General features: G+C 43.9%; 1 protein-coding gene across 1 annotated transcript in view; it reads right to left on the bottom strand.

Moving 5' to 3' along the window:
• The window catches only part of SIRT5 (sirtuin 5), a 41467-nt gene that overhangs the window by 9341 nt on the left and 16369 nt on the right, over window positions 1-15757 (bottom strand). The window contains exons 4-8 of the mRNA XM_041772689.1: window positions 9979-10204; window positions 6532-6619; window positions 5449-5502; window positions 3457-3580; window positions 1686-1801 (exon numbers count right to left, since the gene is read on the bottom strand). Of these exons, the coding sequence (XP_041628623.1) occupies window positions 1686-1801; window positions 3457-3580; window positions 5449-5502; window positions 6532-6619; window positions 9979-10204 (608 nt within the window). The remainder of the gene's footprint in view (window positions 1-1685; window positions 1802-3456; window positions 3581-5448; window positions 5503-6531; window positions 6620-9978; window positions 10205-15757) is intronic.

Consider the following 15757-nt stretch of genomic DNA (forward strand, 5'->3'; position numbering starts at 1 on the left):
CGTTGTCTTAATAAACTGTAACTTCCGAATAACTTTTGAAACTGCAAAGTGTGAGTTCTTCAACTTCATCATTCTCTTTGTTTTGGCTATTTTGGCCCCCATGCATCCATATGACTTTTAGGATCACCTTGCCAATTTTAGTAAAGAGGCCAGCTACAATTTTGATAGAGACCAGCTATACCTGTAACTCAACTTGGGGAGTACTGCCATCTTAACAACAGTGTCTGGTCCAAGGACATGAAGGTCCTTTGACAGACTTAGATCTTTTCACTTCTTTTACTGTATAGTTTTCAAAGAATCGGTTTTACATAGAAGGCAATTTTTTAAGAGAAATGTCTTCCAAAAAAAAATAAATAAATAAAAATAAATAAATAAATAAATAAAAATAATAAATAAATAAAAATAAAAAAAAAAAAGAGAGAAATGTCTTCCTACTTCCCACCACTTACACACAAATGAAGAAGCGGACTGAGGACACAAACATACTGACTAAAACAGACGGAGGAGATCAGATTCAGTCAGCCCAGCTGCAGAGGATCATCAAGTGTATTTACACACAGTCTATGGCACATTTTTTTTTTTTATCCCACTGAGGACTCAGAATGCTGGTCCCCATCCTGGCTCCACATCAGAATCATTGAGGAAGTTTATGGAAATCATGATGCCCAGGCTACACACGAGACCAGTTACATCAGAATCTCATGGCTGGTACCCAGTCATATTTTTTAAATATGTAGCTGACATGACAACCACTGGCTAAAATAATGATAAGTTTTAGTGAAGTTTTATATTTTATTTATTCATATTTCTTTATGAGTTATTTATGTTCTACCTTATTCTAGAAAGGAATGGAGCCAACTGATAAAAAAAATATAGAAATTAAAATAAAGGGAAGATAAAACAGCCAGGGCAAAGGGGCATTTGGGTGGCTCAGTGATTAAGCATCTGCCTTTGGCTCAGGTTGTGATCCCGGGGTCCTGGGATCAAATCTTGCATAGGGCTCCCCACAGGGAGCCTGCTTCTCCCTCTGCCTGTGTCTCTGCCACTCTGTGTCATGAATAGATAAATAAAATCTTTAAAATGACAACAACAACAGCAAAACAGCGTGAAAAAAAGAAAGCAAAATGAAGCTGAGCATAAAACAATTCAGAATGAGACTAAAAACGCATTGTCTGATGGTCTCCACTTTCCACGCAAATATGGGTGATAGGATCAGCACCATGACATGGCCCCAAGTCTAATATTAAGGATATTCAGGAGATATCTGGCCGCCGCCCAGGGAGAACAGTGGGTGACAGAGGTCTGCATGGGCATCTCCCCAACTAAGTGCTGGGTATTCAACTCACCTACACCCAAATGCCATTACCAGCTCTCACTGAAAAATGCAAATGAAAGCCAAGGCTACAGAATCAAAGAACTTTCAAAATGTTCATCAAAGAAGTTTCAAAACATGAACAACAAAAGCCCTAAGGCAATTTCCCTGGGAAAAGACATAGATGCCTTGGTCTACAGTTAACGATACTTTGTTCTTCCATCAAAGCAACTATAGACCAAAATAGAAAACATAAACTCTGTGTCTTTTTTTTTTTTTTTTTTTTAAATGAGAACAGTAGGTAAGGTCTGTTCAGATGACATATCTCAAAATGCTTAGTACCTTCCATCTCCCACCTTGGTAATCCCTGTACCTGAATCTGTTGGTGGCTGGGGTGGTTTCCATGTTGAATTCGGCCACTGGCACTCCCCGGGCAGACACCTGGGGTGCAAACATGGCAGCAGGATAAACCACAGAGGAAGTTCCCACCTACAAAGCAAAGGAATGGAAAAGGATAAATGACCACACTTTGGGCAGAAGAAACATTCTCAGAAAACCTTACATAAGCTCAGGCAGGTTTGCGGCTCTGGATGTGAGGGAAACTAAGCTAGATGGGATCACTGGGAAGCTTCCAAGGGAGAGATGGGAAGTTAGGAGACATCCTTTTGGTTGATCACTAGAAAAGATTGTGCTAGAAGAAATGTAGCACAAATGGAGAGAAATGGCAGATCATTGACTCAGTTTCATTTCTGCTCTAGGAGGTGATGCCAATAATCTATGCCCCCTTTTTTTTAACATTAGAAATTAAAAAAAAAAAAACCATATGTGTCATTCATAATCCTACTACCCCAAGATAACAACTGTTCACATTTTGATACATATTCTTTCAGGTTCTTCCCTACAAATATGTATTTACAAATGTGCTTTTCAAGAAAGGAAAGACCAGAACACACTGTACAAACCAGCTTTTCTCATTTGACCCTCAGTCATGAGCACTGATGCTACACTGGAATGCACTCAATAAATACTGGCTGGATGAATACACACCCAAGAGAATGTGCTTCTGTTTTTAAAGACATGTTAAGGAAATTCTCAAATATGCATACCCGTTGTCCAATTAATTCCACTTTTAGGAAAATATGTCCTAAGGAAAGGATCTGAAGAGCATACTAAGAAGTTATGTCTAAGAATATTCACCACAGCATTATTTAAGATATGAAAATGTGAAATGGCCTAAGTGTCCAAAAAGAGAGGATTGGTTAAATATCTCATTTTATATCCAGGAAATAGAACGCCATGCAGCCAATTAAAAGATGATGCAGATCTGTGGATGTACTGATGTGAAATATGCTAAGTGAATTGCTACGCGAATAAAGTTGTTTCAAAACAGAACATACCATCTGAGCCCATTTTTGAATTTTAAACAATATGTATACATCTGCATGAGAAAAGGTCTAGACCAAGGGTAGGCAAATGTGTTTCTGTAAAGGACCAGATAGTAATTTTTTAAGGCTTTGTAAGCCAGACAGTCTCCATCACAAATAGTCAACTCTGCCATTAGAGCGTGAAAGCAGCCATAGACAACCCATAGAAGAATGGACATGGCTGTGTTCCAATAACACTTTATTTACAAAAACAAGTGGCAGCCCAGATCTGGCCCACAGACCACAATTTCTCACTTCTGATCTAGGAAAAAAATACACTAAAATGCTAACAGTGGCTTTTTCTGGATGGTAGAGCTATTGGTGATTTCTAATTTCCTCTTTATAATTTTGTACTTTTTGTATTTTCTCAAATTTAATAATGAGCATGTAGTACTTTCAAAATCAGAACCAATAACATATTCTTTTCTTTTTTTCTTTCTTTTTTGGATGGGGAGGGGGGCTTTGTGAAGCCCAAGATATGGTCCTACACAGTTTCATGTTTAAGATTAATACATATTCATTGTTTCTTCATTTTTCTGTAGGGTACCACAAAATCTCTCCACACACAAATCAGAAGGGGGAAGGAAGGAAGGGGAATGGGGGGGGGGTGCACAGGGCAGGAGGGGGAGGGAAGGAAAGAGGGAGGGAAAAATACAACAAACTCCATCCCAGTTCCAGTGTTCCAGAAAATCTCAAGGATCGGGGAAAGGAGAGACCTACCACTAGACATAAGTCACAGAGGGTCAGCTCTTTGTCAACCTCCTCCAGAACGGCAGGATCCAGGTTTTCTCCAAACCACACGACGTGAGGTCTCAGCAGGCCCCCACACCCTGCCTCTTCACACCTGTAAGAACAGTATTCTTCACCCAACCCTGACACCTGCCCTGCCAGGTCTGCCCAGGTGGGTCACGGGAAGGCTAGGGGCTACCCCAAATCCAGTCTGTGCAGATAGGTGGCTCTGATCCTTCTTATCCTGTATTCCTCCCCTTTTAGACCATGTGAGCTTATCCTGAATACAAAGAACTCATTTTAGGGGTGCCTGGGTGGTTAGTTAAGCATCTGCCTTTGGCTCAGGTCATGATCCCAGGGTCCTGGGTTCCCCACGGGGAGCCTGCTTCTCCCTCTGCCTATGTCTCTGCCTTTTTCTCTGTATCTCTCATGAATAAATAAATAAAATCTCAAAAAAAAAAAAGAAAAGAAAAGAAAAGAAAAAGGACAGACAACAGATCCAAATTGGAGTCACTTGTGCTAAGCCCCACGCCAGCAAACCAAGACTTCATACCTAACCTGGCTAAAACTTCAGGCTCTCTGGGGAATATAACCTTTAACCAGTCAATGTGGAATGACCTGGTCAGCACTACTGGGGTAATTTGCCTGAAACACCCCCTTGGGCCCCTTAAAGGAAGGTGACTGCCTGAAACAATTCCCTCTTTGCTAAAAAAAAAAACCTCCTTTCCCTGCCTCCTCCTGCCTATAAAAGTCTTCCATTGTGTGGCTCCTTGGGGCTCCTTTCTGTTTTCTGTCAGCTGCCTGATGCATGAATCTCAGATAAAGCCAAATGAATCTCCAACATTGACTCAGTTGGATTTTGAGTTTTAACAGCAGCCTCCTCTTTCCCAGCTACTTTACAGCACGCATTGTGTGGCTTCCTGGGAGGAACCAGGTTCAGACCTGCCTCTAACACCCCAACCGCATGCTAGTCTCATCAATGGCCTCCTTTCCTGTTTCCTCAGAGGCACCTTTTTCTTGCCCTGACCACAGCCACATTCTTCAGTGTCAATTACCAAAAACCTCTCATCTTTCACTCCCTACTACCTCTAGGTCCTCTTACATACAGCTTCTAAAATAATCCTCCAAACATCATTTTCATCACAACAACCTCCTACTAAAGAACTGACCAGGATTCCCTACTGTTTTAGATCAAACTTTAGAATTTGTTAATGAAAATCCTTACTAAGAATCATAAAAAGGGTTCTGTGATTAAATAAACTGGTGAAATATTAACATATTATAAGCACTTTTTAAAGAGGAACTGTGGGGCACCTGGATGGCTCAGTCGGTTAAATGTCTGCCTTTGGCTCCAGTCATGATCCCAGGGTCCTGGGATGGAGTCCCACACTAGGTTCCCTGCTCCATAAGGAGCCTGCTTCTCCCTTTGTCTCTGTCTTACCCCCACCTCTCACAAATAAATATAATCTTTAAAAAAAAATTAAAAGAAACAGTGTATTTCAGCATATTAAATGCTCTGAGAAGTCCTGCAGTAAAGCAAACATACTTTGACTTTGTTTAATATGTGATTTCTATATTTACTTTAGCACATAACATGTTTTTTTTTCAAGTAATACCATCAATATTGCATGGATTTAGTGCTCTATGAAATATTTTAGGAAACACTGTGGTAACATATGGTTTTGAAAAACTGACATAAAAATAATCTTTCTGGGACACCTGGGTGGCTCAGCGGTTGGGTGTCTGCCTTCGGCTCAGGGCATGATCCTGGTTCAGGGATAGAGTCCCACATCGGGCTCCTTGTGGGGAGCCTGCTTCTCCCTCTGCCTGTGTCTCTGCCTCAGGAGAGGCAGAGGAGAGACAGAGGAGAGGCAGAGGAGAGGCAGAGGAGAGGGAGAGGAGAGGGAGAGGAGAGGGAGAAAAGAGGAGAGGAATCTCTGGAAATCTGGAAAACCAAACACTGATCAAAGCTTTTGTACCCACCGGGGAAGTTTTTCCACTGGGATTCTGGCATCTTGAGCTTCAGGGTCTGGAGCACTGAAGTAAATAACAGGAGAACAAGAAACAATGTCTTTGGTATACTCAAAGAACAAAGAGATAACACAACCCAAGAAGTCTGCATATTTGCCTGGCAGCATATAGTACAAAACCCATAATTAACGCATGCTGACTTACAAGGGACTAGAAGGACAGACGCCAAACAATTAACTACTGGTGATTATACCTCAAGAGAGGGAACTTGTATGTGGAGAGGGGATGGAGCAGCGGTATGTTAAAGGGGAGTTTCAGGATATGCACTGTATACGTCATCATAACTTGAATCTTCTGCTATAATACTGTATTGATATATCACTTGTGTAATTTATACTGATTTAAAATGGCCAAGTAAGGAGCGCCTGGGTGGCTCAGTCGGCTGAGCATCTGCCTTCAGCTCAGGTCATGATCTCAGGGTCCTGGGATCAAGCCCCGTGTCAGGGTCCCTGCTCAGTGGGGAGTCTGCTTCTCCCTCTCCCTCTGCCCCTCCCTCTGCTTGTGCTGTCAAATAAATAAATAAATAAAATCTTTTTAAAAAAATAAAATGGCCAAGAAAAACTTTCTCAATATTCCAAGTCTACTCTTATTTTCTTCCCTAATTATAATAATAGTACCTGTTCATCATAGAATTGTTAGGAAATTCTAGAAAGATGTAAAGAAGAAATCAAAATTTCCCATAATAATCCCACCACTCTTGATAATCACTGCTAATAATATTTGGTTGTATTTTCCTCTGGTCTTTTACCTATATATAGACATGTCAACATGAAGGGTGTGTGTGTGTGTGTGTGTGTGTGTGTGTGTGTGTATTGGAATCATATTATAGTATTAGATAAGAATTAGATCCTGTGGTTTTCACTTAGCACTGTAAATTTTGAGCAAGACATTTCTTTCATCACATGGCTGCACTGTATCTCGTCTTATTTCTTACAAATATCCATGGGACTCCTAGGCTAATGTTTAATTTCCTTACATTCATGCTCAACTTAAGAGAAAATAATACACACTCATTCTGTAGGGCAGTATAATTACCCTTTTCCTGATAAAGCTGGACAAATTGGACTCCTGTAATTCTCAGCCACAATTCCACAAGAGGTACATCGTGTTTTAAATAAGCTCCCTGAAAAACACAAATTAAACAAGACCAGAACTGAGTATAATCAAGAGCAATTGTCTCCATGTCTAAATGGGTACAAAATAATCTAGTTTTTATATGTTCATTTTAACAAATGGGCTTGCTCTGGGTATGAAGGGAAATACAAAGGCATATAGCAGTCCTGAAGAAGCTAAGAGCATCTGCCTCCTGGACTCAAAGGGCAGGAGGAGAAGTGAGGTTTTACTCAAAGAGTGAACAAAGCCTGAGGAATAACAGTGGGACTCAAGGACAGATAGGACAGTCTGCTAAGGATATTATCTCCATGTCAGGACTCCTCAGTTTTATGAGACAATATACTTATTTTGTCAGTTTTACTACAGCCATTTCCCCCATGTAAGCATCTCTGAAATTCCATGTGTCCTACGACTGTTACCAGGCCAGATGCAGGACGTGAGGTGGCTGTCGTAGCCTGTGATCACACGCCTGCTGAAGGGTAACGATGACAGGTGAGATGTGCAGCGGCTTGGGTGTTACTCTTGGTGGCCTGATGGAACGAAGGCGAGCCCTGGCCATTTACGCCAACGAACCATTGAAGGACCATTTGAGGAGGAAAATGAGTCCTAGTTATTGTCTGTAACTCTTCCACTGATGCTTCTGGGAAAGATCTAGAAAGGCTCGGTATCAGACTTTGGATGTGTGTCAGCAGCTTGGAAGGAAACCCAAAGACAAGGAGATGAAGCCTTTTACGGAATGCTGCATCACCAATCCCCTCCATGGCACGCCCAGAAGACAGTCACTGATGCCTTGGAGTCATTTGCAAGTGATACAAACAAGCTGGGTCAGAAGACATACCTTACCACTTTATTTCACTCACATTTTGTGTTTTATATGCAAAAGCGTAATATAGGTGCTAAAAATCTGTGTCTAGGTAAGTTTTAACAAACCATTCCTGTAAGCACAAAATAACAATTCTAAAGGATAATAAAATATCATGGTTTCAGCAGACTATTTTCTTCATAAGGTTCACATTTAAAATGTGATGAATCGGGGGATCCCTGGGTGGCTCAGCGGTTTGGTGCCTGCCTTTGGCCCAGGGCGCGATCCTGGAGTCCCAGGATCGAGTCCCGCATTGGGCTCCCGGCATGGAGCCTGCTTCTCCCTCCTCCTGTATCTCTGCCTCTCTTTCTCTCTATGTCTATCATAAATAAATAAATAAATCTTTTTTAAAAAAAAGTGATGAATCGAGGCATCTGGGTGGCTCAGTGATTGAGCGTTTGCCTTCGGCTTGGGTCATGATCCTGGGGTCCTGGGATCAAGTCCTGCATCAGACTCCATGCAGGGAGCCCGCTTCTCCCTCTGCCTATGTCTCTGCCCCTCTCTCCATCTCTCATGAATAAGTAAATAAAATCTTTAAAAAAATACTGTGATGGATCTTGAGCTGCCTGGGTGGCTCAGTCAGTCAAGCATCCAACTTTGATCTCAGCTCAGGTCTTGATCTCGGCGTTCTGAGTTCAAGCCCCACGCTGGGTATGATGCACCCTAAAATTGGTGGCATCTTTAGCTTGATGAAAGGAAGGGTTTTCTTGGGATCCCTGGGTGGCGCAGCGGTTTGGCGCCTGCCTTTGGCCCAGGGCGCGATCCTGGAGACCCGGGATCGAATCCCACGTCGGGCTCCCGCTGCGTGGACCCTGCTTCTCCCTCTGCCTGTGTCTCTGCCTCTCTCTCTCTCACTGTGTGCCTATCATAAATAAAGAAAAAAAATTAAAAGTAATAAACAAGAATCAAAATTAAAAAAAAAAAGAATGTCATGCTGACATTCTTATTTAAAAAAAAAAAAAGGGTTTTCTTTTGTTTTCACCTAAATTGGAAGAGAGTTCTAATTATCTGCAACCCCCAAGTCCCAACTAAGATGCACGTATTATCTTACTTAATCCTTTTTAAAAAAATATTTATTTATTCATGAGAGACACAGAGAAAGAGGCAGAGGGAGAAGCAGGCTTCATGCAAAGAGCCCGTTGTGGGACTCGATTGCGGGAATCCGGGATCACACCATGAGCCAAAGGCAGATGCTCAACCATTAAGCCACCCAGGAATCCCTATCTTATTTAATCCTTAAAACAACTGTAAGATAGGTGTTAACACCTGCATTTTATACATTTGTACATGGCAAGTGACACCACTTACATTCTGACACTGCAAAGAAATGAGAAGAACCACATGGACAGACCCAGTCGAAGAAGGTGCCAATAAGGCACTCAGTCAGCAGGTGGCCGACTACTGCTGGGACACGAAAGTAAGACTGGCCCCAAGTGAACCCTGTTCAACTGCCATTATCTCAGGCCAAATGTGCAACTTCACTGCATACCTAGAGACCAGCAACATTCCCCACTGGGTCACTGCTTCTGGAAATTCCACAGTTAAATGCATTCCTTGGGATGCAAGTTTTGTAGACCCTTAAATACAAACATCCTGGGGAAGAAATCTCGCATGCTCATGCTGTTGTGTGAATGGACTGATTAGACTTTTGGTAAGCCCCAAAGGGAGGGTTAAAGAGGACATGAGGGAGAAGCAGGGTGTCACCAATGCAGAGAAAGGAAGCCAGCGGGATGTAAGACAAACTCCACAGGCGTCACAGACTCGGTGGGCTTGATGCAGGGCAGGTCCCAGATCTGGCAGTTTTCTCCAGGCTTGCGGGTGGAGCGGCTGCGCAGCCTCCAAGCTGTGGAAAGTAAACGGCCACCCCCAGGAATGCCAGGCTCTTCCCAGGTGGTTCATGTTCAAGCCATAGCTGTTCGATAGCCCGAGCCTCTTCTCTCCCCTCAGCCCAGCTGGGCGCTTGCACCTCTGCCCTGTAATGTGCACACCAGACACCTCGTGTCGCCGTCTCATCAAATGCAGATTCTGGGGGCACCTGGGGGGCTCAGTCGGTTAAGTGTCTGCCTTCAGGGCAGCCCAGATGGCTCAGCCGCTTAGCGCCGCCTTCAGCCCAGGGCCTGATCCTGGAGCCCCAGGATTGAGTCCCACGTCGGGCTCCCTGCATGGAGCCTGCTTCTCCCTCTGCCCGTGTCTCTGCCTCTCTCTGTGTGTGTGTCTCTCTCATGAATAAATAAATAAATAAAATCTTTAAAAAAAAAAAAAGGGTCTGCCTTCAGTTCCGGTCATGAGCCCAGGGTCCTAGGATCGAGTCCCGCATCAGGCTCCCTGCTCAGTGGGGAGTCTGATTCTCCCTCTCCCTTTGCCTGTTGCTCCCCCTGCTTGTGCTCTCAGTCAAATAAATAAATAAAATCTTAACAATGCTGATTCTGATATAGTGGGTCCAGGTGGGAAACAGGAGGACGTGTGTTTTGTTGTCTGGTCCTGCCCCCCACATGAGGGCCCCTCACCATGGATTTCCAGAAGGTTCTTGGTGCCAGCCCTGCGATGCAGCTCATCGATGTTTTGAGTGATGACCATGACCCGTCGGCCCTGCTCACGCAGCCGGGCCTCACATTCGGCAATGGCAAGGTGCCCCGGGTTTGGCTCCTTGCTGAGCATGACCTCCCGCCGATAATGGTAGAACTCCCACACCAGGGAAGGGTTTCGTGCAAAGGCCTGAGGGGTGGCCAGGTCCTGGGGGCGAGAGAAGAGGCAGGAGTCAGAGAGGGCGGGACACACAGGCGCTCCGGACCATGGCAGCGGGCAGCGCTGGGAGGGGGCAGGCTGCAGCACACCTACCACAGGCCCACGGACGTCCCCACTTGGGACAGGGCTCCAGGCACCAGGCTGAGCCCCAATCCTGGACTAATAGGGGACCCTGGAGAAATCGGTTTTAATTTCTCCACTTAATAGGCAGGGATATCGCAAACTGTCCCATTTACCAGTCAAGAACCTTATGGACACGAAGCAAAGTAATGCCAGAGAGGGATTTAGGTTGAATCTGTTTTTTCATGGAGCCCTAAAATACTGAAAGTCAATTTCATTTATCTAGGGGAAAAAAGTATGATGCAAAATGCCCACCTGAGGTGTAACGGTCACAGTTGAGTTTTTTATGATTATAGCTACACAGATACACACAACTACACATATAAAAGAGCATACGTGTTAAAAGAATATTTAAAAAAATATTTTTAAAGGATGATTCCTCTTCTGGGAGAGAAAATCCTCCATTGTAGTGAAAGGTAGGAGAGTAGCTGTCATCTGGAACTGCAAGCCGATGGGGAGAGGGCCACAGGGGAAGCTCTGGCAAGAACTGAAGCATGCTCTATCTGGACTGTGGAGGTGCTGGTATTATGTGTTTTCTTTGACTATAAAGGTCACCCTTCTACCTAGCAGTAGTGTCAGCCTTCATCTGGGGAATGAAGGGGGAGCAAACGTCTATGCTGCAGATTATCCACATCCACCCTGGACTGGCTTTCTGCCCTCCACTCAGAACACAAGTGGCCTGACATGGTTTACGGGTGGCACATGAACTAGTGTACGTTATGTCCTTGGAACACAGCTGGAGTCAAACACATTCTGTTGACTTCTTTGCTTCCCCACAAAATCTGAGCTGCTTTGACACTACTCACCACTTCTCTCCTCTAGGAGAGACCCTGAGGCCCTCTAGGCCCACGACCACTGCTTCTTTAATTCAGGGACTGCTCTGTGTGGCTCCTCTGTCTTGTGGGACCCTAAGAACCCTATGCTCGGGCAGCCCTGGTGGCTCAGTGGTTTAGCGCTGCCTTCAGCCCAGGGCCTGATCCTGGAGACCCAGGATCGAGTCCCGCATCGGGCTCCCTGCATGGAGCCTGCTTCTCCCACTGCCTGTGTCTCTGCCTCTCTATCTCTGTGTCTCTCATGAATAAATAAAATCTTAAAAAAAAAACAAAAAACCCTCTGTTCTTCTTCCCCTCCTTCACCTTTAAGGCAATGATCCTCACATCTACATCCGTAGGCTCATCTGGAGGACAGCAGAAAGGTGACAAATCCCAAACATTTGCCAGCCCGAGGCATTTAGTAGGGAAGGAAAGGTAGGTTCATCAACCCTTCACTTTAACAAGAACCTACCTACTAAATCTGGAATTCATGACTGAAGTAACTATTTATGATGACCTTCATTCAACCAACAAAGGTCTACTAAGCACTTACATGTGCCAAAGTCTGGAGCTGGGGACAGAGCAACGAACTGACAAAATCTACATTTCCAAACTAGGGATTTCCTAGGCCAGGGGAGGGGAGGAGGCTCAGTGCCTAAGGGTCTAATGGTACATTGTATGTAACCAGGATGGTGGGTGTTAGCTCACTTGTTAAAACTCATTGATTGAATATACACTTTGGTGAGTTTTATTACATGTACAGTTAACCCTTGAACAATGTGGGGGTTAAGAGTACCAACCTCTGTGCAGTCAAAAATCTTGCATATAACTTCTGACTTCCCCAAAACTTAACTATTAATAGCTTCTACTGTCGACTGGAAGCCTTACCGATAACATCAACAGTTAAGTAACACAGATTTTGTATGTTATATGTATTATATAATGTATTCTTACAATAAAGTTCACTAGAAAAAAAGAAAATGTTAAGAAAATTGTAAGGAAGGGAAAATACATTTACAGTACTGTCCTGTACGGATCAATACCGAATATATGTTGTCTGTTTACACCAGAAATCATCTGTCAGGGCCTACATCAATATTCTTATATACGATATAAAAAGACTATAGATGTTATACATATTACTAACAGTAGACATAAAAAAATAAAAGATAGGGGCACTAGGGTGGTCAGGCAGTGATCCCAGGGATCAAGTCCCACATCAGGCTCCCCGCAGGGAGTCTGCTTCTCCCTTTGCCTATGTCTCTGCCTCTCTCATGAATGAATGAATGAATGAATGAATGAATGAATGAATAAATAAATAAATCTTTTAAGTAAATAAAACATAATGTTAAAAAATTCGTATTTATTTATGCATGAAAATTCATACATTGATAATGAAGAAGTACCCATAGGATTGTTTTATGGTCCCTCGTGCAATGGATAACATGGCTTCAAGGTATCTGGTCTACCAGCTACATTAATGAATGGTTATAGTATCTTTATGGCATTCAGTATTATAGTCATGTTCATAATGCAGTATTAGAAACATTGTTATGGGGACGCCCAGGTAGCTCAGTGGTTGAGTGTCTGTCTTTGGCTCAGGTCGTGATCCCAGGGTCCCGGGATAGAGTCCTGCATCAGACTCCCTGCATGGAGCCTACTTCTCCCTCTGCCTGTGTCTCTGCCCCTCTCTCTCTCTCTCTCTCTCTCTCTCTCTATGTGTGTGTGTGTGCGTCTCTCGTGAATGAATAAATAAATAAAATCTTAAAAAAAAAAAGAATTTATTGTTTTGGGCTTGATGGCTTTCACAGCTTCTTCTCTAATGATGCCATCTTTACTAGCATAATCCTTCCAGACTTTCATGATGTTCTGTCAAGGTACCCTTCCACAGTGTTGACAATCCTTTCCATAGAGCACTGTGTTTCATGAGCCTTAAAGGTCCTTATAACCCCTTGACCTACAGACTGAATTAGAGATATTGTGTTTGGGAACAAGCAGACCAGTCTGACGCCTTCAGTGTTGAACTCATGGGCTTCTGGGTGGCCAGGGGCATTGTCCAATATCAAAGGAACATTAAAAGGCAGTCTCTTATTAGCAAGGTACTTCATCAACGGGGCCCATCCAGAAACAGGATTCTTGTTGTCCAGGCCTCTGTCTTGTACAACCAAGACTGGCACCTGCTATTTATCTTTTCCCTTGAAAACTTGGGGAGTTATCAGCTTTATAGATAAGGGCTGTCCTGATCAGAAACCTGAATGCAGGGCAGCCTGGGTGGCTCAGTGGTTTAGTGCTGCCTTCAGCTCGAGGCATTATCCTGAAGACCTGGGATGAGTCCCACATCGGGCTCCCTACATAGAACCTGCTTCTCCCTCTGCCTGTGTCTCTACCTCTGTCTCTCATGAATAAATAAATAAAATCTTTCAAAAAATAAAAATAAAAAAGAAAGAAACCTGACTGCATTTGTATAAAACTGTAGAATTAGCCTATCCCTTCCTGTCTTAAATCTTGGCATCACTTCTCTTTCTTACTAATAAACATCCTTAGTAGCATATTTTTCCCCCAGAACAGGGCACTCTGTCTATATTAAAAACCTGTGTAGGCAGACATTCTCTCCTCAAAGATCTTCTTAATGGGGTCTGGGAACTTGTCTGCTGCCTCTTGGCTGGCAGAAGCTACTTCTCCTGTTAGCTTGGCTTTTTTTTTTTTTTTAAGCCAAACCTCTTTTTAAGATTATCAAACCAAATTCTGCTGGCTCTGAATTTTCCAGCTTTAGATCCTTTACCTTTTTTTTGCTTTAAGTTATCATACAAGGAAGGGTTTCGTGCAAAGGCCTGAGGGGTGGCCAGGTCCTGGGGGCGAGAGAAGAGGCAGGAGTCAGAGAGGGCGGGACACACAGGCGCTCCGGACCATGGCAGGGGCAGCGCTGGGAGGGGGGCAGGCTGCAGACACCTACCACAGGCCACGGACGTCCCCACTTGGGACAGGGCTCCAGGCACCAGGCTGAGCCCCAATCCTGGACTAATAGGGGACCCTGGAGAAATCGGTTTTAATTTCTCACTTAATAGGCAGGGATATCGCAAACTGTCCCATTTACCAGTCAAGAACCTTATGGACACGAAGCAAAGTAATGCCAGAGAGGGATTTAGGTTGAATCTGTTTTTTCATGGAGCCCTAAATACTGAAAGTCAATTTCATTTATCTAGGGGAAAAAAGTATGATGCAAATGCCCACCTGAGGTGTAACGGTCACAGTTGAGTTTTTTATGATTATAGCTACACAGATACACACAACTACACATATAAAAGAGCATACGTGTTAAAAGAATATTTAAAAAAATATTTTTAAAGGATGATTCCTCTTCTGGGAGAGAAAATCCTCCATTGTAGTGAAAGGTAGGAGAGTAGCTGTCATCTGGAACTGCAAGCCGATGGGGAGAGGGCCACAGGGGAAGCTCTGGCAAGAACTGAAGCATGCTCTATCTGGACTGTGGAGGTGCTGGTATTATGTGTTTTCTTTGACTATAAAGGTCACCCTTCTACCTAGCAGTAGTGTCAGCCTTCATCTGGGGAATGAAGGGGGAGCAAACGTCTATGCTGCAGATTATCCACATCCACCCTGGACTGGCTTTCTGCCCTCCACTCAGAACACAAGTGGCCTGACATGGTTTACGGGTGGCACATGAACTAGTGTACGTTATGTCCTTGGAACACAGCTGGAGTCAAACACATTCTGTTGACTTCTTTGCTTCCCCACAAAATCTGAGCTGCTTTGACACTACTCACCACTTCTCTCCTCTAGGAGAGACCCTGAGGCCCTCTAGGCCCACGACCACTGCTTCTTTAATTCAGGGACTGCTCTGTGTGGCTCCTCTGTCTTGTGGGACCCTAAGAACCCTATGCTCGGGCAGCCCTGGTGGCTCAGTGGTTTAGCGCTGCCTTCAGCCCAGGGCCTGATCCTGGAGACCCAGGATCGAGTCCCGCATCGGGCTCCCTGCATGGAGCCTGCTTCTCCCACTGCCTGTGTCTCTGCCTCTCTATCTCTGTGTCTCTCATGAATAAATAAAATCTTAAAAAAAAACAAAAAACCCTCTGTTCTTCTTCCCCTCCTTCACCTTTAAGGCAATGATCCTCACATCTACATCCGTAGGCTCATCTGGAGGACAGCAGAAAGGTGACAAATCCCAAACATTTGCCAGCCCGAGGCATTTAGTAGGGAAGGAAAGGTAGGTTCATCAACCCTTCACTTTAACAAGAACCTACCTACTAAATCTGGAATTCATGACTGAAGTAACTATTTATGATGACCTTCATTCAACCAACAAAGGTCTACTAAGCACTTACATGTGCCAAAGTCTGGAGCTGGGGACAGAGCAACGAACTGACAAAATCTACATTTCCAAACTAGGGATTTCCTAGGCCAGGGGAGGGGAGGAGGCTCAGTGCCTAAGGGTCTAATGGTACATTGTATGTAACCAGGATGGTGGGTGTTAGCTCACTTGTTAAAACTCATTGATTGAATATACACTTTGGTGAGTTTTATTACATGTACAGTTAACCCTTGAACAATGTGGGGGTTAAGAGTACCAACCTCTGTGCAGTCAAAAATCTTG

Source organism: Vulpes lagopus, chromosome 10, assembly GCF_018345385.1.
Source record: "Vulpes lagopus strain Blue_001 chromosome 10, ASM1834538v1, whole genome shotgun sequence".
NCBI lineage: Eukaryota > Metazoa > Chordata > Mammalia > Carnivora > Canidae > Vulpes > Vulpes lagopus.